The sequence below is a fragment of the Crocuta crocuta genome, unplaced genomic scaffold, assembly GCF_008692635.1.
Source record: "Crocuta crocuta isolate KB4526 unplaced genomic scaffold, BGI_CrCroc_1.0 scaffold186, whole genome shotgun sequence".
Taxonomy (NCBI): Eukaryota; Metazoa; Chordata; class Mammalia; order Carnivora; family Hyaenidae; genus Crocuta; species Crocuta crocuta.
In genome coordinates, this window is record NW_027551569.1 from 5,808,542 (window position 1) to 5,834,291 (window position 25,750).

At 41.0% G+C, this 25,750-nt stretch overlaps 1 protein-coding gene and 1 non-coding gene across 9 annotated transcripts in view; both read right to left on the bottom strand.

The window, feature by feature from the left end:
* Positions 1 to 206: 206 nt before the first annotated feature.
* The window catches only part of TTLL5 (tubulin tyrosine ligase like 5), a 279,463-nt gene continuing 253,919 nt past the window's right edge, over positions 207 to 25,750 (bottom strand). For all 8 annotated transcript variants that reach the window (XM_077750795.1, XM_077750794.1, XM_077750800.1 and 5 more), the window contains one exon: positions 207 to 1,765. Coding sequence is in view for 2 of the 8 variants with exons in the window: in XM_077750797.1 (XP_077606923.1) it covers positions 1,743 to 1,765 (23 nt within the window). In the remaining 6 variants the exon portion in view is untranslated. The remainder of the gene's footprint in view (positions 1,766 to 25,750) is intronic.
* TRNAF-GAA (transfer RNA phenylalanine (anticodon GAA)) lies at positions 9,591 to 9,664 on the bottom strand. The gene has a single exon. It is a non-coding gene; the product is annotated as a tRNA-Phe (tRNA).

A 25,750-nucleotide genomic window follows, 5' to 3' on the forward strand; every position in this document is an offset into this window, starting at 1 on the left:
ATCTGTCTTGTTTATTACCAAGACTTGGACTTACCAAGAGAAGTCTAGTATAGGAAGAATGATGTGAAAGTACTTGGTTAAATGAAGGAGAGATCTGGGGTCTGGTCTTACACCTAATAAGCACATGGTGAGTGCAGTTAGAAATCAGCTTGAGGACTCAATTCTCATGGTTACCGAGGGCAATTCCAAGAGGTCTAGTAGGTCTCAAAGGTGTTTTTTTTTTTCCTTTCTTTTTTTTTTTTTTTAGCTGGGCTCAAACCCTCTTATCCTTTCCCACAAGATCCATACACTGAGTCTTCCCAGGCATCTTATTTCCCGGTTCTACACATCACTTAGGGAATCATGAAGGAATTCCGATTTGTCTCCTATTAGCCAATTCACAACCAAATTAGCAAACGGTTAAGATGGTCCTCAAACTACTAACCAGAAATCCCATGAATACGTTCTCTCTTCTCCCGCAAGTGACGGCCTTCATCTCTCACATGCAAACAAAATGCCTCAGTGTGCTCAAACGTGTTTTCATTCGCTAAGAAGTCAATAAAGTCCCTTTTCTCTCTGCCTTGTTGGGTGTCATTCTTCCTTTGGGGTTTCAATGCTGAGTCTATAGCACCCTGTTGCAGGAACCCCAGACTCTGGATCCTCCCCTAGTAACTTGCCAAGTTACTAAGTCAACTAGTAAAGTCAGTCCTTCAGTGCGCTCTGCAGCCCACTTTGCAACCTCTTCTTCAACAGAAGCCAGAGAGAGGACTGGGGAAAGGTGAGGGGGCAAGGGAATAGAGGTCAAGCAGAAAGCCATCAGGGGCTATGCTGCCTCATTCTGACGAATGCAGAGTCACTGGCCACTCGAGGACCTGTCTGCCCCGGGCTGACAATGGAGACCACATATGAGCTTCCCAGGTACAGGAGCTGCCCGTGGGGAGCGGCCTGAACCCGCCATCTGCTGAAACCAAATGGAAGAACGAAACCTCTCTTTCCAAGTTCACATTTCTCAAATGAAGTTTAAAACATTGCCCAGCAATGTAATAAAACAAGACGTTGGTCCCATTTCGGGCTTGTATGTGAATACTGATTGTTGGGGAAATTAGTAAATGGAAAAAAAGAAAATAAAAATAGAATTACTTTATTAATTTTAGAAATCAGTAATTCCAAAGGGTGCCCTTACCATGGCTCATGCGGTCAGCAGCACACCGACTTTTCTCCACTCTCTGGGAAACTTGTGATGTATGCCTCCCTGTTCCCCCAAACCCTCAAAAAGGGAAGGACAACTTTGGTAGATACTGTTCTTGGGGTTTTAGGCTTGTAGGAAGCAAAGCTTAATACTGCAGTCTGGAAAAGAAGAGGAAGCAAAATACAAATAGCCAAAGAGCCTCTTTTATATCATCTCTGTGTGGTAGCAGGAGAGGGACAGAGAAGACCTAAGCAGGTTTTGGTGGGGGGGGGGGGGGGGAGGGAAAAGGGGTAAAAGATACATGTGTGCTCTGACGGGGTACATAACGTCATCAGTTGAATGTCCCCACTGCCAAGTTCAATCAAAACCCAGCCGATGTGTTTTCCCGTTGTCTCAGTAAAAGTCTCGAGTGGATGAATGGCAACAATCTACTGCCACTGCTGCTCGAAGGCTCTGGGGACTGAGGCAGCCAAAAAAAAAAAAAAAAAAATACCATGGACCCCTTGCAGCTCCTCCGTCACACCCCAGGCAGCAGTGGGACGGCAAATCGTTTCTTCCTCCGTGTGGTCGTGGCTCATCTTTTACTGTGAGCAGTATCTGAAAAAGAGAACCAACTGCTAAGTGACTGCAGTGAGGATGTGGGGTTTTACTTTCTTACAGCAACGTCTGGTTTAGTCAGCGTTACTGAAGACTAAAGAAGTTGTGGCCAAATAAATGGAGCTCACCTTGAACTTAAGGACTTTTCATGTTAACCACTTTTGTTGGAAACCTTTCTAATGCGCTCTTGTTCTACTGCTTCCTTTTTGTGTACTTCTTAGTTTCTTCCCCTGCCCCCTCCCCCCGCCAAGAACATTTTATCCCTTTTGCTTTTTTAAAAAAATTTTTTAATGTTTTATTTATTTTTGAGAGAGATAGAGACAGTGTGAGCAGGGGAGGGTCAGAGAGACAGAGAGAGAGAAAGAGAGAGATGCAGAATCCGAAGAAGGCTCCAGGCTCTGAGCTAGCTGTCAGCAGAGCCTGATGCAGGGCTCGAACCCACAAACCACCCACAAACCGTGAGATCAAGACCTGAGCCAAGTCAGAGCTTAACCAACTGAGTCACCCAGGCGCCCCTCCCTTTTGCTTCTTAAACAGAAGATGCTAATTATGTTAACCCTTTCTAGAAACGTAGGGCCAGTGGGATTAGCATTCACTATTGAACTGCATGGAAAAACTGCTCTATGTACTCCTCTGAGGTTGTCTATATCTCTGTTGAATATCAGGTTGACAGAATACACCGTGCCTTGTACCCCTGTCCCCATCCCCACAATATACACCTACGTCCCACCACCTGGTTTACCATTACCCTGAGTCCCCTGTGAGGCCCCTCCCATTCCCTTGCCCTGTTTTTAAAAAACAATTTAAACAATTTTGTTTATTCTTCCCGTTTGTTTTTTAAAAAACAGGTTTATTTACCACATATACTCATATCCCTAAATATATGTTGTTTTGTTTTGTGTGGTTTTCAATGCTACGGGGCCGCTATAACTATTATTATATGTGATCTCAGCACACAACTGGGAGAATTTCTTCAGTTATATACTTAGGAGTGTAACTGCTGGGTCATCGACAATTGTATCTTCAACTCTCTAAAAATAATGCCATGTTACATTCCAAAGTGGTGGCACCAGTTCCTCCCCCTCCCCCCAGAGTAGCGATGCCCTCCCCCTGCTTCGCTGCCTCCCCTACATGTGAAGAAGGGCTACTGAGTTTAAAATATTTGCCAGTCAAGTGTCCTACTGAGGTTTTAATTAGCATCTTCCCCAATTAGAAATGAGGTTGAGGGATGCCTGGGTGGCTCAGTCAGCTTAAGCCTCTGACTGTTCGTTTCTGTTCAGGTCAAGATCTCTCCAGATTTGTGAGATGGAGACCCTCATCTGAGACTCTCACTGAGGTGCAGAGCCTGCTTGGGACGCTCATGCTCTCTGCTCCTCCCCCACTCGCATTCTCTTTTCTCTCAAAATAAAGGAATGAAGTTGAGCCACTTTTCAAGTATCTATTGTGCATACATGGTTCTTTTCTTCTGCAAAATGCCTGGATATGGCTTTTGCTTATTTTCTTACTGAGTTTACTGTTTATTGGTTTAAAAACAAACAAACAAACAGCTTCATTGAGCTATAAGCCACGTAACACACAATTCACCCATTTAATGTGTATAATCTGGTAGCTTCAGTACATTCAGTGTTGTGCATCTCCCACCACAATCAATTCTAGAACATTTTCACTGAAAGAAGATGAACCTCTTAGCCATCACCCTCACACATCTCATCCTCCAGCCCCAGGCAACCACTAATCTTTCCGGTCTCTAGAGATCTGCCTAGTCTCAAAATTTCACAGGTGTGGAATCACACACTATGTGGTCCTTTGTGTCTGGCTTCTTTCACTTAGTGTGATGTTTTCAAGGATCATGTTGTAGCATGTGGCACTATTCTATTCCCCCCCACCCCTTTTTAGAGTTTATTAATTTATTAGAGAAAGTGAGAGAGTTAAGTGGGGGAGGGGCAGAAAGAAAAGGAGAGCGAGAATCCCGAGCAGGCTCTGCACTGTCAGCACAGGGCCCGATGCAAGGCTTGGAGTCATGAGATGTGAGATCATGACCTGGGCCGAAGTCAGACACTTAACCGACTGAGCCACCCAGGCATCCTGAGATGGATAGTTTCTTAAAAAAATATTTTTTTTAATATAAAAATGTCAAATATACACACAAAATAGCATAGTGTAAGACACTACCCAGGTGCCCCTGCTTTTCATTTTTAAGCCTTTCATCCAACCTAAAATTATCTACAGTGTGAAGCACAGATCTAACTTCATTTTCTGCACACAATAACTAACTATTCTAGCATTATTGATGGAAAAGTCCATCCTTACCTTCAATGGCAACACCTCTTTGTTATAAACTGTTTTCACATAGGAGATCAGTTTTAGGTTTCTCTATTCTGTGTCAACACCACACTCTCTTTTTTGATAAAAAAAATTTTTTTTAAATGTAATTTCTGCCAACATGAGTCTTGAACTCTCAGACCCTTAGATCCAGACTCACATGTTCCATTGACTGAGGCAGCCAGGTGCCCCTACACCATGCTCTCTTAATTACATTAGTTTGATAATAATTCTTGGTATCTGGTAAGACAAGTCACACATGGGCCTCTATCTCTCACTCTCATTTTTTTTAATGTTTACGTATTTAGAGAAGGGGGGAGGGGAATGTGCACATAAGCCATGGGAAGGGCATAGAGAGAGGGAGAGAGAGAATTCCAAGCAGGCCCCATGCTGTCAGTGCAAAATCCAAGGTGAGGCTCAATACCACAAACTGTGAGATCATGACCTAAGCCAAAATCAAGAGTCAGATGCTCAATCGACTGAGCCACCCAGGTGCCCCTCACTCTCATTCTTTAGTAGTACAAGGGCGTTATTCTTGGCCCTTTTCCCTTCCATGTAAATTTTAAAATCAGAGGCACCTGGGTGGCTCAGTTGGTTGAGCGTCCGACTTCAGCTCAGGTCATGATCTCAAGGTCTGAGTTTGGGCCCCGTGTCAGGCTCTGTGCTGACAGCTCAGAGCCTGGATCCTGCTTCGGATTCCGTGTCTCCCTTGCTCTTTGCCCCTCCCCCCTCACACTCCATCTTTCTCTGCCTTTGGAAAATGAATAAATCTTAATTTTTTTTTTTTTAAAAATCAGCTTGTCAAATTAAAAAAACCCCAACTAATACCTTCTTAAATCTATAGATCAATTTTAGGAAGAACTGACATCTTTACCAAACTGACTTTTAATCTATGAACATGTACATCTCTACATTAATTTGGTTTTTAAAGTGATTTTCTCTATGTTCTTATAACTTTTAAAATAAGAGGGGTCACAGCAATAGCACTGCTAGGAATTTACCCAAGGGATACAGAAATGCTGATGCATAGGAGCACATGTANAAAATAAAAATGTAAAAAAAAAAATAAGAGGGGTCATATTTTTTGTTAAGATTTTTCCCTAGGTACATTATACATTTTGGTGATTATACTTTTGATACAAAGGGTATCTTTTCCTATAATTACACGCTCTGTTGCTGATGTATAGCAAGGTCATTAAACTCTCTTATAAAGGCAATAATTTATTTGAATACTCTTTTTGGGTTTCCGATGAGACAAATACATTATCTGAGACTACAAACAGATTTGCATCTTCTTCTGATTCCCATGTCATTTCCTTTCTTTGTTTTACTCTCCTGCCTAGGATGCCCAGCACAGCACTCAGGAGAAGGGATGGGCTCTCTTGTCCTGCTTCTCATCTTAAAGGGAATTCTTTAAAAGTTTTTCAACAATAGTACGATGGCTATTGCTGTCTCTTTGTAGAGATACTTTATAATTAGGCTCCCTTCTACTCTTAGTGATCTGGGAATTTTTTTTTTTTTTTAAGTCATGAGTATACTGAATTTTATCAACTGCTTATTTTGTATCCATTGAGAGGAGCATATGATTCTTTTCCCTTTAATCTGTTACTATAGTGACTACATTAATCAATTTTTAAATGTTAAATCATCCTTGAATCTCTGGAATAAACCTATTGTGATCATGATTTTTTAAAAACATTGCTGGACTCAGTTTGTTAATGTTTTATTCAAAGTTTTTTCATTTTTATACCTATAGTTAAGATCTTGTAATTTTGGAACTTTTGTGGGAGGGCTGTCCTTGTTAGGTTTTGCCGTTAAGATAGTAAGAGCTGGGAAGTGTTCCCTCTTTCCTTCTATTCTGGAATAGTTTGGAGAAGATTTGTATATTCGACGCTTGGATGAAACCATAAAAGCCTGCTGTTGTATTTGTGGAAACATTTTTGTTCTTGGTTCAATTTCCTAGTAATTAACAAATATTAGGGCTTCATATTTCTTTTTGAGAAAACTTTTCTAAGTTAAATACTAAATGTGTATCCATCTCACCAAAGTTTTAAAAAGGTATCAGTACAGATATTCATAATGTCTTCCATCTGTTTAATCTCTGAGGCATATATAATACCGTCCCCATTTGTTCCTCTCAACGATGCTCATTTTCTTCTCTTTTTCTTTTGATTTTATTTTTGAGAGGCATACAGAGACAGAGCATGAGCAGGGGAGGAGCAGAGAGAGAGAGGGAGACACAGAATCCGAAGCAGGCTCTGGGCTCTGAGCTGTCAGCACAGAGCCCGACATGGGGCTCAAACTTGTGAACCATGAGATCATGGCTTGAGCCAAAGTTGGATGCTCAACCGACTGAGCCACCCAGGGGCCCCTCATTTTCTATTTCATTATTTTCTTCCTTTATCTTTATTATTATTTACTTTTCTTTGCTTTTTACTTTCTTTGCACTTATTTTGTTGTTAACTTCATAGGCCAGATTCTTAGCACATTAACTTTGAGCCTCTTCCCTCTCCCTACTGTAAATATATATTTGCCTTGAATATTGTTTTAGCTACATTCCTCAGGGTTTTGGTGAACAGTATATTCCAATTATATTATGTTTTTTTGGGGTGAATTAATTCTTAATTTCCCAAGAGGTGAGGATTTTCCAGTTATCTTTTTGTTCCTGCACTGTGACCAAGAAAGATGGCCTTCAAAATGTGATTTAAGGCCTGGTACGTATATAGTCTATGGATGCTTGCAAAGAAGGTGTAGGAGGTATTTATTTAGTGTGGTGTTCCATACAGACCTATTGGATCAAGCCTATTAATTGTGTGGTTCAAATTCCCTAAAATAGAACTGATTTTCAGACTGCTTGATCTACCAATTACTGAGTTCTGTGAAATCATCCCAATGTGAATGTGGGTTTGTCTATTTCTCTTTGTGGTTAATTTTTTGCTCCAATGTAGTTTTTATAAATATGCATTTTGTTTAATTAAAAAATCAGTAAATAAGCTAGTGAAACTAAATCAACAAAAAAAGATTAAGTACTTGCTGGTGAATCTATAGAACTTTTAGCCATAATGGAGTTGAACCTCTTTATTTCTTGATATGTTTTTTTGTCTTAAAATCTATTTTTCTGATGAATATAGCTATATTCCCTGGCATATCTTTTGCCAAATCTTTTCTTTGATTCTTTTTATATACTTATGTTTTAGATAGGTCTCTTTTAAGCAGCCTAAATGTGGAGGTTTGAAAATCTAGTCTAACAATATATCCATCTTGGGTTGACCATTCCCCGCACTCTTCTACTGCGACGACTTTGTCCCCACCCGATGCAGTAGCCACAGAGATGCTGTTACACCCCACATCAGCTCATGCATGACTCTGGCCAGAACCCCGACTCCCACTTCACTCAGAAGGAAGGTGCAAGTCCTTCGTGGTCTGGCCCTCCTCATCTCTCCAGTCTCATCTATATCTACTCTCCTCGCCCCTTACACTGCAGCCCACTGGTCTGCTTGTACTTCCCAAACACAGCAGCCATGATCCCTCTTCAAGGCAAATGCTCATGCTGCTCCCTCTGTCTGTAATTCCCTTCCCCACACGTCCACCAGCTCACTCCCTCACCTCCTTCAGGGCTTTTCTCACATGCTACTCTTCCTGACCGATCGATTTACACTAGTCACTTTCCCCATTCTCTATCTTTCATGCTCCCCCCACCCCCTGCCCCCAGAACCCTCACCAATGTCTAACGTACTATTTGGGTTACTTATTTGGTTTGTTGTCTCTCTCTCCAATTAAGGATTTTGGGCTGTTTTGTTCACCACTCTGTGCCTAGTAAGAGTCTAGCATATAGTAGATACTCAGTAAATACTGTTGAATGAATCAATCTTCCACTTTCACTGGGACATTAGTCTGCTCACATTTTTGTAATTACAAATACTTTGTTATTTTGAAATCTGTCTTGAGTTGTGCTTCCTATTTGTCCATGTTTTTCTTTGTTTTCTTTTCCTCCTTGAAGGTTTATAATCTCTATTCTTTTAGTCGTTACTTTATGTATTTTTGCACTTGTATATACTGATTATGTAAAGCTGAAATTAATCAGTATATTTAGCTTTTCACTGTACAAGATCAAGTTAGACTACTTTAACTCTCATCATATTGTCTGCCTCAATTAACATGATATTGGTGTTGAATATTTTCATCCCTCTCCTTTTTAACCTCTCAAGAACATTATTATTTTATTATTATATTTGCCCATATTTATATACATTCTTTGCTTGTAGTTCCTCTGTATCTTGGACCTTTTTCTGGCATTACCTTCCTCTGTTTGAAATATCCATTCTTTATTTTATTCTTTTAAATGTAAATAGAATAATTTATTCTATACATTCAATAGTGTATACATTTAGTCAGTTTTTATATTTTCTAACTTAACATCACAAATTTAATATCAATGACATATTTCAAAAAGAAGTTTCAGGATTAAAATGTTAGCTTCTCTATACAACAGACATTTCACAATAAACATACAGATAATTCTGAATTTATATAAAATTAGTGTTCATTTAGTTTACCAGCCCTATACTCATATCCTTACCTTGCAGACTTAAGGAAACAGAATTACTGTATCAGATGGTCTAAGATTATTTTAACCTTTAGGTAACTGATTCTGGTCCCCATGCAGCCCTCCGGTGAGTACACAGGGTCCTTTCTATACTCAGTACCTCTATAGGAGCTCCCAAGTATCCAATGTCTCACAATTCAAGTTTAAATACATGACGGTAATGGACATTATTCTCCATGCACATCGAGTTCAACTAATTTCTTTACTGAACGATCAGATTCTGTATTTCTTTCGCACTTTTCTTGGCTGCTTAACCACAATCTGACATTTTAATGCTTTTGTTTTTTAAGCATATTTTGGCCACACCCTTGGTCTCACTTTTCTTTTTTTCCATCATGGTGAGTGTATTATTTAATCTCTCTCACCTATCTCAGCCATCCTTCCATCCACCTCCTCTCTAGTAACCATCAGTTTATTCTCCACAGTTGAGTCTATTTCTTGGTTTGTTTATTTCTTTAAAAAATTTCCTTTGTTCATGAAATATCCATTCTTTAGAATCTTTGCTTTCCTTTTGTGAATTCTTCTGGGTTTTACATGTTGGAAAATGCCAACATGTGTTTGAAAGATATTTTATTTTTATCCTTGTCTTTGAAAGATATTTTTTATTACAATATGTTTCTGATTGGCTACTTATTTTCTCTCATTGGCGCAATGTCACCCTGTAGCTTGTCTTCCACTCCTGTGGTTGGGAAGTACGCTGTCAAGCTGGCATTCCTCTGGAAAGCCTTCTTTTGTCTCCAGGTGCTTTGAACATCTCTTCTTTGTCTTTAGTATTTCAAAGCTTCAGTACGGTGTGTTGAGATGTGCATTTCTTGTGATTCACTGCAACTGGTGTATCTTTTCATTAGTTTTGGAATATCTTTAATTATTACAGGCTCTAAGAGGACATCTCCTCTTTGCCAAAACCCGGGGATTGAACCAGGTACCCTTAGATCTTCAGTCTAATGCTCTCCCACCTGAGATATTTTGGCTCTAGTTTTGGAATATTTTTAGCCATTATCCAGTCAAATATTGTTCCTGTCCCATTATTTTTCTTTCTAGAACTCCAATTATCTAGATATCTATCAGGCCTTCTCTTGTGATTTTTCATCATTCTGTCCTGCAGTTCACATAATTTCTTTAAATAAATCTTCAAGTTCACTAAATATCTTTCCAGCTGGGTCTAACCTGCAGTTAAGCCCAGCCATTGATTTGAAAACTTTAACTACTGTATCTTTGTAATTTGAAAAGTCTACATAGATTCTTTTTCTAATCTGTTTAGTTGTAATTTTAATCTTTTGATTTCACTCATACTTTTTACACCTTCCTTTAATTTCTGTAAACACATGAGAAAATTTATTTTTATTGGATGTCTGCTAATTTCAGTATTTTTAATCTTTGTTGGTCTGATACTGTTATCCTTATTTTTGCTGACTTTTGCTTATGGTGCCATGTTTCCTTATTTATTTTGTGATTTTAAACTGTGATCTCACAGTTTTTTGACCTTTACCTATAAATATTTGAGGGGCGCCTGGGTGGCTTAGTTGGTTGAACGTCTGACTTTGGCTCAGGTCGTCATCTCACAGCTCATGAGTTGAGACCCGTGTCAGGCCCTGTGCTGACAGCTCAGAGCCTGGAGCCTGTTTCAGATTCTATGTCTCCCTCTCTCTTTCTCCGTCCCTTATCCCACTCATGCTCTCTCTCTCTCTCAAAAATAAATAAACATTAAAAAAATGGAAAAAAAGAATTTGAGATTTGAGTTGAAGGAAGAACCCTCCAGAAAGAACTATGCATTTGATTACATTAGGTGCCTAAGACCACTATTAGCTCAGGACCACCTTAGATTAAATTCTCAGTCTGAAGTTTTTCAGGGTACCTGGGGAATATGAATTTGTGCCCAAGCTTACATAAGGGTCAGTTTGTGGTTATAAATGATCAGGGAGAGTCCCCTACTCCATCTTGCTCAGCACCAAGGTCCAAGACAGGCAGCTTTCTTTCAATGCCTAAGGGGCCAAAGGTAAAGTGGGAAGGGAGGGTTTATTTCTGGTTGACCTTTACATGGAGAATACAGCCCTTTGGGGTTCCATCTTTAGGTGAAGTGTCTCCAATTAGACTCTCCACCTGTTGCCCCTGACACCTGCCACAATTCTGGTCCAGAGCTGCTGGGCTCTCCACTCCTGCCTACTGACTCAGTGCTGGGGGTATAAGGGCAGGGACGACACACAGGACAACAGTGTACTGCATCTCTCCCCCCTCCCCTCCACCTCCTTTGTGGCCATGATCACAGCCTGACTCTTTTATGGTAGAATTCTGAAAAACCACTCACTGAAGTTGCCCATCTTGTTTTTTGCTTTGATGTCCTGACCTGGAAGGTGTGTGTGTGTGTCTGTGTGTGTGTGTGAAATGGCTGTGGATCACACTATTTGTACACTCACTTGGCATTTATCAAATAAATGAAGTTACACCAATATTAGGTTAGTTTTAAAGTCAACAAGCAACATAAACATAAAATATTAGCAGAACTACCCTTAAAAATCTTGAAGCACCTGTAAAATACGTTGTGCTGGTTTGGCGACTCTCAGAGTCCAACAAACCCAGTTTATCCTCCAGCCTCCTGTTCTCCCATTAGCACCATATTAAGTAACTGGCTCGAGCTACTGTAACAGCAAATAAAATTATGTTCAGCACCGTGATCCATATCAGCCAAGGTGAAGTGCATTGGGAGGAGCACCTAGGCACAGAGAGCTGCTGAGGGCACCAATCACGCCCATGCTCACTGTGAAGAGTAAGTTCCCTGAGAGGAATGGTGAACAGACTTTCCCAAACCACCCAAATCATTGCTTCTTACATCATCGTTGAGGGCAGGGTGGGGGTGGATGCTCATTTCCTGTGATTCGCTCTTTGAGGTGCAGAGACCACGTCTTATAAACCTTCACATGACCTGAGCGCCCGGCATTTTGCCACGTACATATTTACATGGCAGCTGCTTGGGAAATACTGGATTAACGGCTGTGGGAAATGATTGACAGCAGCGCTCCCTATGGGCAGCAAAAGACTTCCAACTAACCATATAAACTTGGCCTCTGAAATACCACCGCTTCGTGTGATAAGCAGCAATCCACTCCAGATCAGTGCTTCTACCACCCACCCATCAGCTGTCTTAAGGAAAGGGAAGTACATTTTCAATGAGATCATCAGACTCAAGGCTTTTCTAGCTCAGAAAAAACAAAGAATGCACCATGACTTCCATACCACTAAGGAAGGCCCAGACCTCAAACAACATGAACATATAACTCAAGCTCCTTTTCTCCTTCCGAGGTCTGAAGTGAACAGGAGAAGTAAAATTAAAAACTTAATTTTTAAAATTACCTAAGTGCGGAGGCTTCTGTAAATTGTGCCTCTTAGATCTGCCCCTAAGGCCCTTTCCAACTGATCAGAGTAGCCCTGATAGTACCTTCTGGCAACATTCTGGCTTGATAAGAGAGTGAATGAATCCATTTATTTATATCCTGAATGACAGGAGGAGACAGGGACAGCTGTGGAGTGAGGGCCAACCTGCTGGCCCCTCACCTTCCCGGGCACAGCTCCAGCGTGTAGGAATGAACACCACAGGCACAAGAGCATCAGATCCAGTTCATGAAACCCTGCCTGGTGACACGGAGGCGCCGGGCACAGCTGTGCGGGCTTTGTTCGGAGAAAAGGCAGTCCCTGAACTGCTCTGGAGTGCAGCCCCAGGGGAGAGGGGAGCAAGCTGGCTGAGCAGAGGGGCACCCGAGCGCCTGCCTGCGCCCTCCCAGAAACCTTCTGCATTTCTAGTGAACAGCAGGGTGCTCGGCTGAACTCCTAGATGCCAAACGCGCCCTGGGTCAAGTGCCCATCTATGGGGGAGATTTACTTTCTACTTGCAAACAAGCGAGGAATTGAAGTCATATATACACTAAGCTAAATTCTTCCAAGAAAAATGTTCCATAACTCATTTCTGAAAGCACATTTAACTCCTGTGAACCTTTAAGCCATGTTCCCCTTATTCTTGTTCATTTTCTTTTTTTTCTTTTCTTTTTTTTTAAAAATATTTTTATTTATTTCTAGGAGAGAGAGAGAGAAAGAGAGAGAGAGAGAGACAGCGTGAGCAGGGGAGGGTCAGAGAGAGAGGGAGTCACAGACTGAAACAGGCTCCAGGCTCCGAGCTGGCAGTCAGCACAGAGCCCGAAGCGGGGCTCGAACCCACGAACCGCGAGATCATGACCTAAGCGAAAGTCGGACGCTTAACCGACTAAGCCACCCAGGCTCCCCTCTTGTTCATTTTCTTATTACAACAAAGCAGTAAAATAGGCATGGTAAAGTTGACATCATGGAATAGAAAGAGAGATAGAAACCTTTATGAATGACTTTCAAATGTGACTCAGTGAAAAATGTTGTTTTTCTAACTCCATATAGATAGCAAGGGCATACCATTTCTTGTGTTTGCAGTCTTTTTTTTTTTTTGCATAAGAATACTTAATAACTTTCCTTTTATGAAAATTTCAACATTGCAGGGCTGATCTAAATCAAAGTTCTTGAGATTTAATTCCATGATCTACATACATCTATCTAGTATTTTTGTTTTGCTTTTTTAATGTTTACTTTAAAGAGAGACCGTGTGTGTGAGCGGGGCTGGGGCAGGGAGACACAGAATCTGAAGCAGGCTCCAGGCTCTGAGCTGTCAGCACAGAGCCCAATAAATGCAGGCTTGAACTCACGAACCACAAGATCATGACCTGAGCCGAAATTAGACGTTTAACTGACTGAGCCACCCAGGCACCCTGACATCTATCTAGTTTTGAAGCATAATCCACTTAAGCATATCTAGGATATATATTATAACATTTACATATAAAATGTTTATATACAACATAAACATATATCTATCTATCTATAAAATCTGGATTTATAAAACCAATCACTAAATCATTAAAAGGAAAACGATATATTTCACAAAAAAGTACATTCACTTCCCTAAAAAGATTTAATTTCTTCTCAGAAAGTTCTAATGAAGAATGTAGAGTAACACAAGGCTATGTGCTTAAATCTGATTTTTTCCCTATTTATTGGCCTTCTAACTTGGGGCATTTAAAAATAATGACTACTGTTTTCTGAGCATAGGAAACTCATACAGCTTTGAGTTCAAAGGAACTGATATACAGAGGCATTTTGTCTATTCTAGAACAATAATTTCTAGCCTGGTACAAATTGTGTCTCATTCCACCTAGAGTTGACACAGCATTCATTCAAAAAAGATGCTGGACACTAGTTTTCTGCCTAAAGATCAACAAAACAGCAGACTAATTTCAATTACTTGAGGAAGAAATGAAGGGACTCAAGACAAATGACTTTCAAATTATTTCTGGTAAAAACTACATCGTATATGAATACATATATAAATATCTTTTTGATCCAAACAGAAGTCTCACAAAGCAATTCTTACTTTTATTATAGATGTCCCTGGTATTTTTCTTTCTATTCTATCCTCTTCTATTGCAGGAGGGGCGGGGGAGGGAGGGAGAGGAAGAAGTGATGGCTATGATCAGTCATATGCTAGTGAATGTTTAATAACTGGTTCTCTGTGGTAAAACAAAGGTCCCAGCTTTGTGGTATTGACTGAGTTCAACCACAGCCAAGTTCAAGTAACCAACATGAAGTGAGTGAGGGCAGTGTTGGGAGACATGCACCACTGGCTCTGGGAAGCATGGTTGGGACCCCCTAATTGATCTGATGACCTACTGTTCCGTCATGACCCATCGTTCAAAACCACTCCTCTAAAGTCTAGAGAAGGAAACTCCTTAGTATGTCACAGGAAGCTGAGGGGGCGAGTAGACATGGCCTCCAGCAGGTACTGAGTGAGAGCACGTGTGCTCAGGATGACAAGCTGCCTGGACACTGGTGTGCTGGGAAGCTGCTCTGGTGCCCACTCTGATCTGGCATCATCCGCCTTCAGCTTCCCCAAAACCGATCATCTTGGGGAAGTGAGAGGTATCAAGCAGTAACTAGGAAAACGCCAATCTCCCTGAGTTTGCTTCTTTCTTGTAATTTGGGAAAAATAATAATGGTATTAATTTGTGTGCTTTGGCTAAGGGTCAAATAAGATAATCTATATACAAACATTCTGAAAGTTATAAAGGACTCTACAGGGTATATTCACACAAAAATGATTCAATTTAACAAAATCTTAATCACAGATAATTTAAAGGTATCATCTGAGCTCATCAATCATTCCCACTCTCTTGACTCTCCCCTCTGTGGGTCTCGGAGAGGCTGCCTCCTTGGATGGCTCCACTGGCTCTTTCTTCTTCGCACTTTGCTTTTTTAATTTTTTACATCCTTTCCCTCAGAGAATTTATCCACTCACAGCTTTAATAGGTAAACTCTACATCTGGCTCAAATTTCTCCCTAGCTTTTTTTTTTTTAAATTTCTGAGAGAGAGAGAGAGAGAGAGAGAGAGAGAGAGAGAGAGAGAGAGATACAGAATCTGAAGCAGGCTCCAGGCTCTGAGCTGGCTGTCAGCACAGAGCCCGAAGCAAGGCTGGAACTCACCAACTGCAAAATCACGACCTGAGCCAAAGTTGGATGCTTAACCAACTGAGCAACCCAGGCGCCCCAAATTTCTCCCTAGCTTTTGAGAAGACTTTTCTCAATTTAATGTTCAGCCTTCATGTCAAGTTTGACTTAAAAAATGTTTTTAAGTTTTTAAAATTAATTTTGAGAGAGAGAGAGAGAGAGAGAGAGAGAGAGAGAGAGAGAGAGAGAGTGCACAGGCAGAGGAAAGGAAGAGAGGGAGAAAGGATTCCAAGCAGGCTCCATGCTGTCAGTGCAAAGCCAGTGAGGGGCTCGATCCCACAAACTATGAGATCATGACCTGAGCCAAATCAATAGTCAGAAACTCAAGTGAATGAGCTGCCCAGGTGCCCCCAAATTTGACTTTTAAAATACTAATGGTGTTATTTGTCCTACTCATCCACAACACCAGGTACTCTAATTCTATCAACGGCACTCATAATAGCCCAGTTACCAAGGTTTTCTTTTTTCTCTTTTTTTAATTTGAGAGAGACAGAGAAGGCAGAGGGAGAGAGGGTCTTAAGCAGGTTCCACGCTCAGCACAGAGCCCGACGCAGGGCTTGATCCCACTACCCTGGGATCATGACCTGGGCCAAAATCAAGAGTCAGTCGCTCAACTGACTGAACTACCCAGGAGCCCCACCAAGGCTTAATTTAAAGAAACTGCAAACACCTCCCCCATTAGTATGGCTACTATGGAAGGGGAAAAAAAGGTAGAGAAGAGAAGAGAGAAAAGAAAAGTGTTAGCAAAGATGTGGAGAAATGGGACTCTTGGGCGCTGCTGGTAGGAACATAAAGCAGTATGGCTGTTACGGAAAAGAGTATGGCAGTTCTCCACAAAATTAGAAACAGAATTACTATATAATTCAGCAATTCTACTTTGGGGGATACACCCAGAAGAACTGAAAGCAGACCTGAAGAGATATGTGTACACTCACGTTCACAGCAGCACTATTCATAACAGTCAGACGGCAGAGGCAAATCAAGTATCCATTGTCAGGTGGATTAATAAATAAAATGGGGTACATATGTGCAATAGAGTATTATTCAGCCTTACAGGAAGGAAATTCGGACATGTGCCACAACACGGCTGACCCCTGAAGACATTATGCTACGTGAGATAAGCCAGTCACAAGTAGACAAATACTGTTATGATTCCACTTCCATGTGGTATGTAGAATAGTCAAATTCACCGAGACAGAAAAGAGATGAGTGGCTGCCAGGAGGCGGGAGAGAGGAGAATGGGGAGTAAGTGTCAGTACAATACCCCCCTTTTTTTTTAATTCCAGCATAGTTAGCATACAGTGTTATATTAGTTACAGGTGTACAATACAGGGATTCTTCAACAATTTCGTACATTATCCAGTGCTCATCATGATAATACACTCCTTAATCCTCTTTATCTGTTTCACCCACCTCCTCTCTGGTAACCATCAGTTTGTCCTCTATAATTAAGAGAGTCTCATACCCTCTAGAGCACAAAAGTTGGCAGGTGATGCAAACCTGGCCAAAGTCCCCACCCCCGGGGCCATATCTACTGCCATAAGAGGTGGCCTTGTCATCCAAGCCAAGCCAATCACAGCCCTTCCTTGGGATCTCTACACATTAATGCAGAAAGAGAAACACTCTCTTTACTCTGTGGTCACTGAGCTGGAAAGAATAAGGCTGGAGCTGCTCAAACTACTCCCCTCCATCTGATCTGCCACATGGAAGAAACCACAGAAAGAAGGAAAGAGGGAGGTTAATGAAGTTGTGAAGAGACGTGAAAGGAGATGGAGTAAGAGCATGAGGAAGAGAGGGATGGAGAAAAGGAAAGGCCTGACCACACTTAGGTCCTGGAGGCATCCTGGTTCTCTCCAGTCATAGGAGTCAGCAGATGCACCCCTCCTCTTCCTTCTCTTAGATGGCTAAGCTGGGATTTGTTACCGTGATGGCTTCTGGGTGCCACTGACGGAGGCCACGTGTCAAAATCGTCAGAGTGCAGGTGGAAGCTGAAGTTGTGAGGGTGTGAATAAAAGAACAAGCCCCGAGGAAGGAAACACACACAGAAGAGAAAAGCTCAAGTGCAGACTAACGTATCCCTCAGAAATCCCTCAGAAATCCCTCAGAAGGGCCACTCCGGTCTTTGCTGAAGCAAGGTGTTAGCTAGGCATCTGGCAGAAAATCAATCTTGGAACTGCGTCCTCTTGATCTTCTAAACAGCACCCATGGAAGGAATATACAAGTCTCAGCTAAAAAGCGAGGCAGGAAGAAACATTCCTCATGTGATTGCTGGGATGATTAAGGGAAGACACTCCATGTAAAAACCCTAGCACTCAGGGTAGAGCAGGTGTTCAATGGAGAGCTGCTCTTTCTCTCAAAGGAGTCCTCGAACTGCAACGACAGGAAGAAAGAACTGGACAATGCAGATGACCAAGTGAGACCACACTGCAGGAGTCTGCGGGAACTTAAATTTCATTTCTTCAGTGCCTTTCTCTTTAAAAGTGTTTCTCTTTATGTTATCTTCATAGTAATCCACGCATTTTCTATACACTAATAATGAAGTAGCAGAATGAGAAACTAAGAAAACAATCCCATTTGTAATTGCACCAAAAACAAGAAGATACACAGGAATCAGTGTAACTGAAGAGGTGAAAGACCTGTACTCTGAAAGCTATAACATACCGATGAAAGGACCTGAAGGTGACACACAGAAATGGAAAGACATCCCATGCTCATGGATTGGAAGAGCAAATATTGTTAAAATGTCTATGCTACGCAAAGCAGTCTACATACTTAATACAATCCCTACTCAAATACCAACAGCATTCTCACAGAGCTAGAACAAATAATCTTAAAATTTGTATGGAACCACCAAAGACCCCAGTAGCCAAGGCAATCCTGAATAAGAAGAACAAAGCTGGGAGTATCACAGTCCCAGATTTCAAGATCTACTACAAAGCTGTAGTACTCAGTGTGGTACTGGCACAAAACAGACACATACACCAACAGAACAGAATAGAGGGCCCAGAAATAAACCCAGGATTATACGGTGAATTAAGGAACTTATGACAAAGGAGGCAAGAATATGACATGGGGGGAAAAGCTAATCTCTTCAACCAATGGTGCTGGGAAAGCCGGACAGCCACATGCAAAAGAATGAAACTGGACCACTTTCTTACACCACATACAAAAATAAATTGAAAATGGATTAAAGACCTAAGTGTAAGACCTGAAACCATACAAATCCTAGAAGGAGCATAGGCAGTAATTTCTCTGACACTGGCTGTAGCAACATTTTTCTAGATGTGTCTCCTCAGGCAAGGGAAACAAAAGCAAAAATAAACTATTGGGACTACGGAAAAATAAAAAGCTTCTGCACAGCAAAGGAAACAATCAAAACAAAAAGACAACCTACTGAGACAGAGAAGATGTTTGCATATGATATATCTGATAAGGAGTTAATATCAAAATATATAAAGAATTTATACAACTCAAGATGAAAAATAACTAAATAATCCAATTAAAAATGGGCATAAGACATGAACAAACATTTCCCCAGGAAGACCTACCTACAGATGGCCAACGGACACGTGAAAAGATGCTCAACCTCACTTATCATCAGGGATGTGGACATCAAAACTACCGTGAACTATCACCTCACACCTGTCAGAATGCCTAAAATCACAAACACAAGGAACAAGTGTTGGTGAGGATGTGTAGAAAAAGGAACCCCTGGGGCGCCTGGGTGGCTCAGTAGGTTAAGTGTCCAACTTCGGCTCAGGTCATGATCTCACAGTTTGTGAGTTTGAGCCCCATGTGAGGCTCAGTGCTGACAGTTCAGAGCCCGGAGCCTGCTTTGGATTCTGTGTCTCCTCCTCTTTCTGCTCTTCCCCCACGTGTAATCGGTCTCTCTGTGTCTCTCAAAAATAAATAAATGTAAAAAAAAAAAATGTAAGAGAAAGGAACCCAGTACACTGCTGGTGGGAATGCAAACTGGTGCAGCCACTCTGGAAAACATAATGGAGGTTCCTCAAAAATTAAAAATAAGAATACCATATGACCTAATAATTCCACTACTGGGTATTTACCCAAAGAAAACAAAAACACTAATTCGAAAAGATATACGCACCCCTATGTTTACTGCAGCATTATTTACAATAGCCAAAATATGGTGGCGACCCAAGTGTCCATCAATAGATGAATGGAAAGATGCAGTGCTTGTGCGTGCGTGTGTGCGCGCGCACACACATTACTCAGCCATAAAAGAGAATGAAATCTTGCCATCTGCCACATTTGCAACAACATGGATGCAGACGGTATAATGCTAAGTGAAGTAAATCAGAGAGAAAAATACCATATGATTTCATGCATATGTAGAATTTAAGAAACAAAACAAAGAAAAAAAACCAAAAACCACACTCTTAAATACAGAGAATAAACTAATGGTTACCAGAGAAGAGCTGGATAGGGGATGGGTGAAACAGGTGAAGGGGATTAAGAGTACACTTACTGTGATAACCACTGAGTAATGTATAAAATTGTTGAATTGCTACATTGTACACCTGAAACTAATATAACATCATATGTTAATTATACTGCAATTTAAAAAACATTCTATGAATAACTGAAAAATAAAGGCATGTTTTAATAGCTTCCTCACTACAAACAAAAAAACAAGAACAAAAATAAAAAAAGGAGGGGCACCTGGATGGCTTAGTGGGTTAAGTGTCTGACTCTCGGTTTCAGCTCAGGTCATGATCTCAGGGTTCGTGAGATGGAGCCCCGCTTCAGGCTGTGCTGACCTCATGGAGCCTGTTTGGAATTCTCTCTCTCCCTCCCTCACTGCCCCTCCCTGGTTCCTCACGCTCACGCTTTCTCTCAAAAATAAACATTAAAAAAAAAAGTAATCCATGTATAAATTAAAAGATAAAATAAAGTCATACAAGACATAGAGAGTTAAAAGTGTCTTCTACTCCAGGAGCACCTGGGTGGCTCAGTTGGCTGAGAAACTAACTTCAGCTCAGGTCGTGATCTCATGGTTCATGGGTTCGAGCCCCACATCGGGCTCTCTGCTGTCACCACAGATCCTCTGTCCTCTCTCTCTGCCCCTCCCCCAGTATTCCTCTCTCTCTCTGTCTCTCTCAAAAATAAATAAACATAAAAAAAAACTTATTAAAAAAAAGTGTCTTCTATTCCACACTCACTACTGGTGTGTGTGCGCTTCTCTGAGCAGAGTTTACTAACATACAAATGTATTTTCCTGCTGCCCTTTTTACACAGATGGGAACGTAACCTTCTGTTGGTTTTTCTGGGTATCTTTCATTTAACAATATATCTCAGAAATTGTTCATACCCACATAAACATCTACTTCAGGGCAACTCTTAGGGTAATCCATAGAATTATTCAAATCTGAAGCACTTTCAGTGGGATCACACCTTGTGAGATCCCCGTACTATCCCCCTCTGGTTCCACAGCTTGGTGTAAGGAAAACTGAAAGAGACCTAGAATCAGTCTGTCATCTTGTTATCGTGCAACCAGGAGATAACAGGAAACAGCTTCTTCCTCTCTTAAAACAAAGGGCCACCCGAGGAGGAGTTCCGATGGAGCAGGAGCCAAATTATTGAAGTTTAGTATTTGGAGGTATTATTACAAGTGACAGCTCTTTGAATGTTCTGAGAGTTAAAGGGAGAGTTTAACCTCATATTAGCATCATTTAAGAGGCCAGAAGGAGGGCTGTTGGTGAAAAGAAATCTGACAAGGACAGCTTTGCCACGCAGACTCTGATTGTTAGAAAAACATGAGACAATCGAGCTGACAATGCTACTAATTTTAGAGGCTGAAGCTACTGGAATCCCAGCATACTTACTGAGGAATCAGGTGTCAGCTCGCTATCACCACAGAGCAGATGTCCTTTGAAACCTCTGAACTGAAAGCTTGAGTTCAACTATCACTCCTCCTCCTCATATAGAATCATCCTCCTACTGGTTTTTGGAAGACTCCTGGAGAGGTCTGTTCCTTTCTGCTTACCTTCCGAACCATCCATAGAGCCCGTGGGTCAGTTTTTGCTCCTCACTGGGTTTTCTAAAATGTGCCACACCTCCTGGGTATCACAGCTCATTGCATGCCCGCCTCTAACCTGCTTTCCCTTACCCTCTCTTTGTCTATTAACAATACAAGAAAGGTTAGGGCAGTTTTTCAACTCTTTATGACCTATGTTCTATCAGTCAAGAGGATTTTGTTCAGTTTTACTTTCTGTAGTTTGTTTTACTGAAGCTGTTTTCTCTCACTATTCCTACATAAGATTATACTATGGTTTGACCTTTTTTTTTTTTTTTTAAACTCATGATTATCTCCCTTCCTCTTTCCCTCTCATTCCTTCTTGGTATGTATTAGATACCGATGTAAGGATTCACTGTGCCATTTCTCTTTACTCTTGGCCATCACATGGTTCTTTCTTCAGCCCTAGAAAGCCTTTTCCTAAATGTCAAAATTTTATATTTTCCAGATCAGAACGATCTTAACTTCACAGAACGGTAGTACAGCCTATAGACTGTATCAGCCAAGGTGCCCATGTATTTGATGACGTTGAATCTATTACGTAAAATATGCTGGTTTTTGTCCTTCTCTTAACTATTAACTTTTTACTTTATTAAAAACAAACCTAAACTAGTGTGGTAGGCTGCCTTTAAGATGGCTTACTGTGACTTCCACTTCCTGGGACCCATGCTCTTTGTAATCTCTGGAGTATGGATGGACTGGACTAACTCACTTCCAACAAAAAGAACATAGCTAAGGTTATGGGATGTCACTTCCAAGATGAAGTTATAATAAGACTGTGGCTTCTGCATGGGTGCTTTCTCGCTTTCTCATGTACTGCTTGCCCAGAGGAGGCAATTGCCATGTTGTGAGGCAGCTGTACTAGTTTGCTAGGGCTGCCACAACAAAATGCCACACACTGGACGACTTCAAAAACAGAAATTTCCCTTCTCATAGTTCAGGAGGCTAGATGTCTAAGGTCAAGGCGTCAGCAGGTTTGGTTGCTCCTGAGGCCTTTCTCCTTGGTTTACAGATGGCTGTCTTTTCCATGTGCCTTCAGAGTCTTTCTCTGTCTAAGCATATCCCTGGTGTGTCCTGTTGGGTCCAACTTTCCTCTTCCTTTAAGGACACCAGTCAGATTGGAGTAGGGCCACCTAACAGCCTCCTTTACACTTAGTCACCACTTTAAAGGCCCTGTGTCCAAATATAGTTACATTCTGTGTTAACGGGGGTGAAGACTTCAACATATGAATGCGGGGGTCACATTTTAGTCCATAACAGCAGGCCTCTGGAGAGGCCCGCGTGGAAAGACGCCTGCCAACAGCCACGTGAATGAAGTGGAAGTAGATTTCCCAGATGAACCTTCAGATGAGCTCCCAGCTCCCACTGGACAGCTTGCCTACAATCTTATCCAGAGACCTTGAACCAGAGGGATGCAGCTAAGCTAAGATGCCTCAGCCACAGAATGTGATATAACAAATGTTTTCTGTTTTAAGCCATAAGTTTGGGGGCAAAATGAGTTATGTGGCAATAGATAACTACTAACCACTAATGACCTCACATAGCAACGAAGAAAAGCCTAAATTAACTGGAATACTTGGGCAAAGAATATTGTGGCTATTTGAACTTTCAGTTAATTGGGGTTATGGCCAAATTTTTCTTCAAACCTTGCTGCAAATGAATCAGTGTACTTCCTCCCTCCACCCCCCGCAAAAAAAAAAACCCAAAAAAAAACAAGTCTTGGATGCCTGGAGGTCAAGACTGCTCTGGGTGTCACTTGATAATAAAAAACGTCAACTTTTCACATGCAAAATCCTATCTAGTTTTCACAGCGGCTTTCACACATGAAGAAGACACAGCAGCTATTCAAAGTCAGGTGCCAAGCAAACCACCTGACATACAGCAGGCCTTCAAAATCTATTTCTAAATGAATGTTATTTCCATTTTACAGATGATGAAACTGAGCCTGGAGAAATTAACTGTTTTCAGATCACAGCTACTCAGCGGCAGGTATGGTAAAAGAACCTGAGTCCACGATTTTTCTTTTTTTCTTGTCTTCTTTTTTAAAAATTTTTAATGTTTTATTTATTTCTGAGAGAGAGAGAGAGACAGTGTGGGCAGAAGAGGGTCAGAGACAGGGAGACACAGAATCTGAAGCAGGCTCCAGGCTCTGAGCTGGCTGTCAGCACAGAGCCCAACATGGGGCTTGAACCCATGAACTGTGAGATCATGACCTGAGCTGAAGTCGGACGCTTAGCCACCCAAGTGCCCTCATGATTTTTCTTACTGTATTATGGCACCTTATATATTTGCTGTTTGCATACTTCTTACTTGAAGTTATGGGTGAAAACATTAAAAAACCCCCACAATAAGATCTGTTGTCAATAGAGACTCATCTCCCAATGGGTCTATAAGATCCCTGGCCAATGGTCTCTAATGAACGTTGATGCCTTTAGAAATAGTACTAATTATTCAACAGAACCACTAGAAAATCAATTTAATTACAGGGCTGCATGTCCACATTACACAAATCTTTCAATTTTCTGCTCCATCCCCTCTAATATTCTTTCCCAGCGAAAGATTTTTTAAGTTTATATTTTTATAAGAAAGGATATTTGTGGAGTATTTTTTTTTCTAATAAAATTTTAACTTAAATGATTTTCTCTAGTTTGTTGACTAGGCCTTTAAAAACTGATGTCCCAGGAGCCTGTGAAAGTAGATCAGAAGGAAAGAGACCATATTGCCTTTTAGAATTGGAATGGTCTGGCCCACAGCTCTGTGAGATCAGGGGATGGGCTTAAGGCCTCGCATTCTAGTAGTGGTTTGAGGACTCTGAAAATTCACAAATGATTAAAAACCCCTAACAGACTGGCACTGAAGAAGATGTAGAAAGTAGATTTCATTTGTTCAACAGCCCTATCTGATGGTGCTAGGCTACCTTGGCCACAACCAGCTACCTGATTAAAAACCCCACCTCTCTCTCTATCATTTCCCTACCTCCTATAACATAGAGGTTCCCCCCCCCCCCCACTTCTCAAACCAGAGGAGTCCTTGATAGTATCTTATCCATTCCCTCATTTTGGGATGAGATGGTATGCCCACACTTAAAAAATATAGAACCCAAAAAACAAATAATCCAGGGAAGAAATGAGCAAAAGACATGAATAGACACTTCTCCAAAGAAGACATCCAGATGGTTAACAGACACATGAAAAAATGCTCAAGATTACTCATCATCAGGCACATACAAATCAAAACCACAATGAGATACCACCTCACACCAGTCAGAATGGCTAAAATTAACAAGTCAGACAACAACAGATGTTGGCAAGGATGTGGAGAAAGAGGATCTCTTTGGCACTGCTGGTGGAAATGTAAAAACTGGTGCAGCCACTCTGGAAAACAGTACTGAGATTCCTCAAAAAATTAAAAACAGAACTACCCTATGACTCAGCAATTGCACTACTAGGTGTTTATCCAAGGGATACAGGTGTGCTGTTTTGAAGGGGCACATGCACCCCGATGTTTACAGCAGCGCTGACAATAGCCAAAGTATGGAAAGAGCCCAAATGTCCATTGACAGATGAATGGATAAAGAAGATGTGGTGTATATATACAGATACTTGGCAATCAAAAAGAATGAAATCTTGCCATTTCCAACCATGTGGAAGGAGCTAGAGGGTATTATGCTAAGCAAAATTAGTCAGAGAAAGACAAATATCAGAGGACTTCACTCATATGAGGAATTTAAGATACAAAACAGATGAACATAAGGGAAGGGAAGTAAAAATAACATAAAAACAGGGAGGGGGACCAAACACAAGAGGCTATTAAATATGGAGAACAAACAGAGGGTTGCTGGAGGGGTTGTGGGAGGGGGGACGGGCTAAATGGGGAAGGGGCAGTAAGGAATCTACTCCTGAAATCACTGTTGCACTATATGCTAACTAACTGGGATGTAAATTTAAAAATTAATTAATTAATTAATTAATTAAAAAAAGAAAATATATAGAACACTGCAGTTTACTGTCTCCGCAACACTGGGGCTTGTAAAGGTTTGATCAGCTCTGAGTTCTGCGGGTTGTAAAGTTCATGGAAGATTCGCATTAGGTTTTCATTAATCGGTACAAATACCCTTTTATTTTATTTGTACATTCAATTGAAAGGAAAGTACTTTAAATTGGAAGTCTGACCTTTTCTTTCTGTGGACCGTAGAAATAAAAATGTGACTCTAGTATAGATTTTACTTTTTAAAGGTGAAATTTTCTTCTTCTACTATTTGGTAACAGGTGTATAGCATTAAAAAAATGTTGTATTTGACCATCTCCCAAATTGCTTCTTTTATTTCCAGATGGTAGATCCTGGTGGCAGGTGGCCGTGAAGCGAATGTTAATATTAAACATATACCTACTATGAGTCTACGACTCAGCTAAGAAAAGTTGTCTATTTAAAAAATAAACATCTCAAC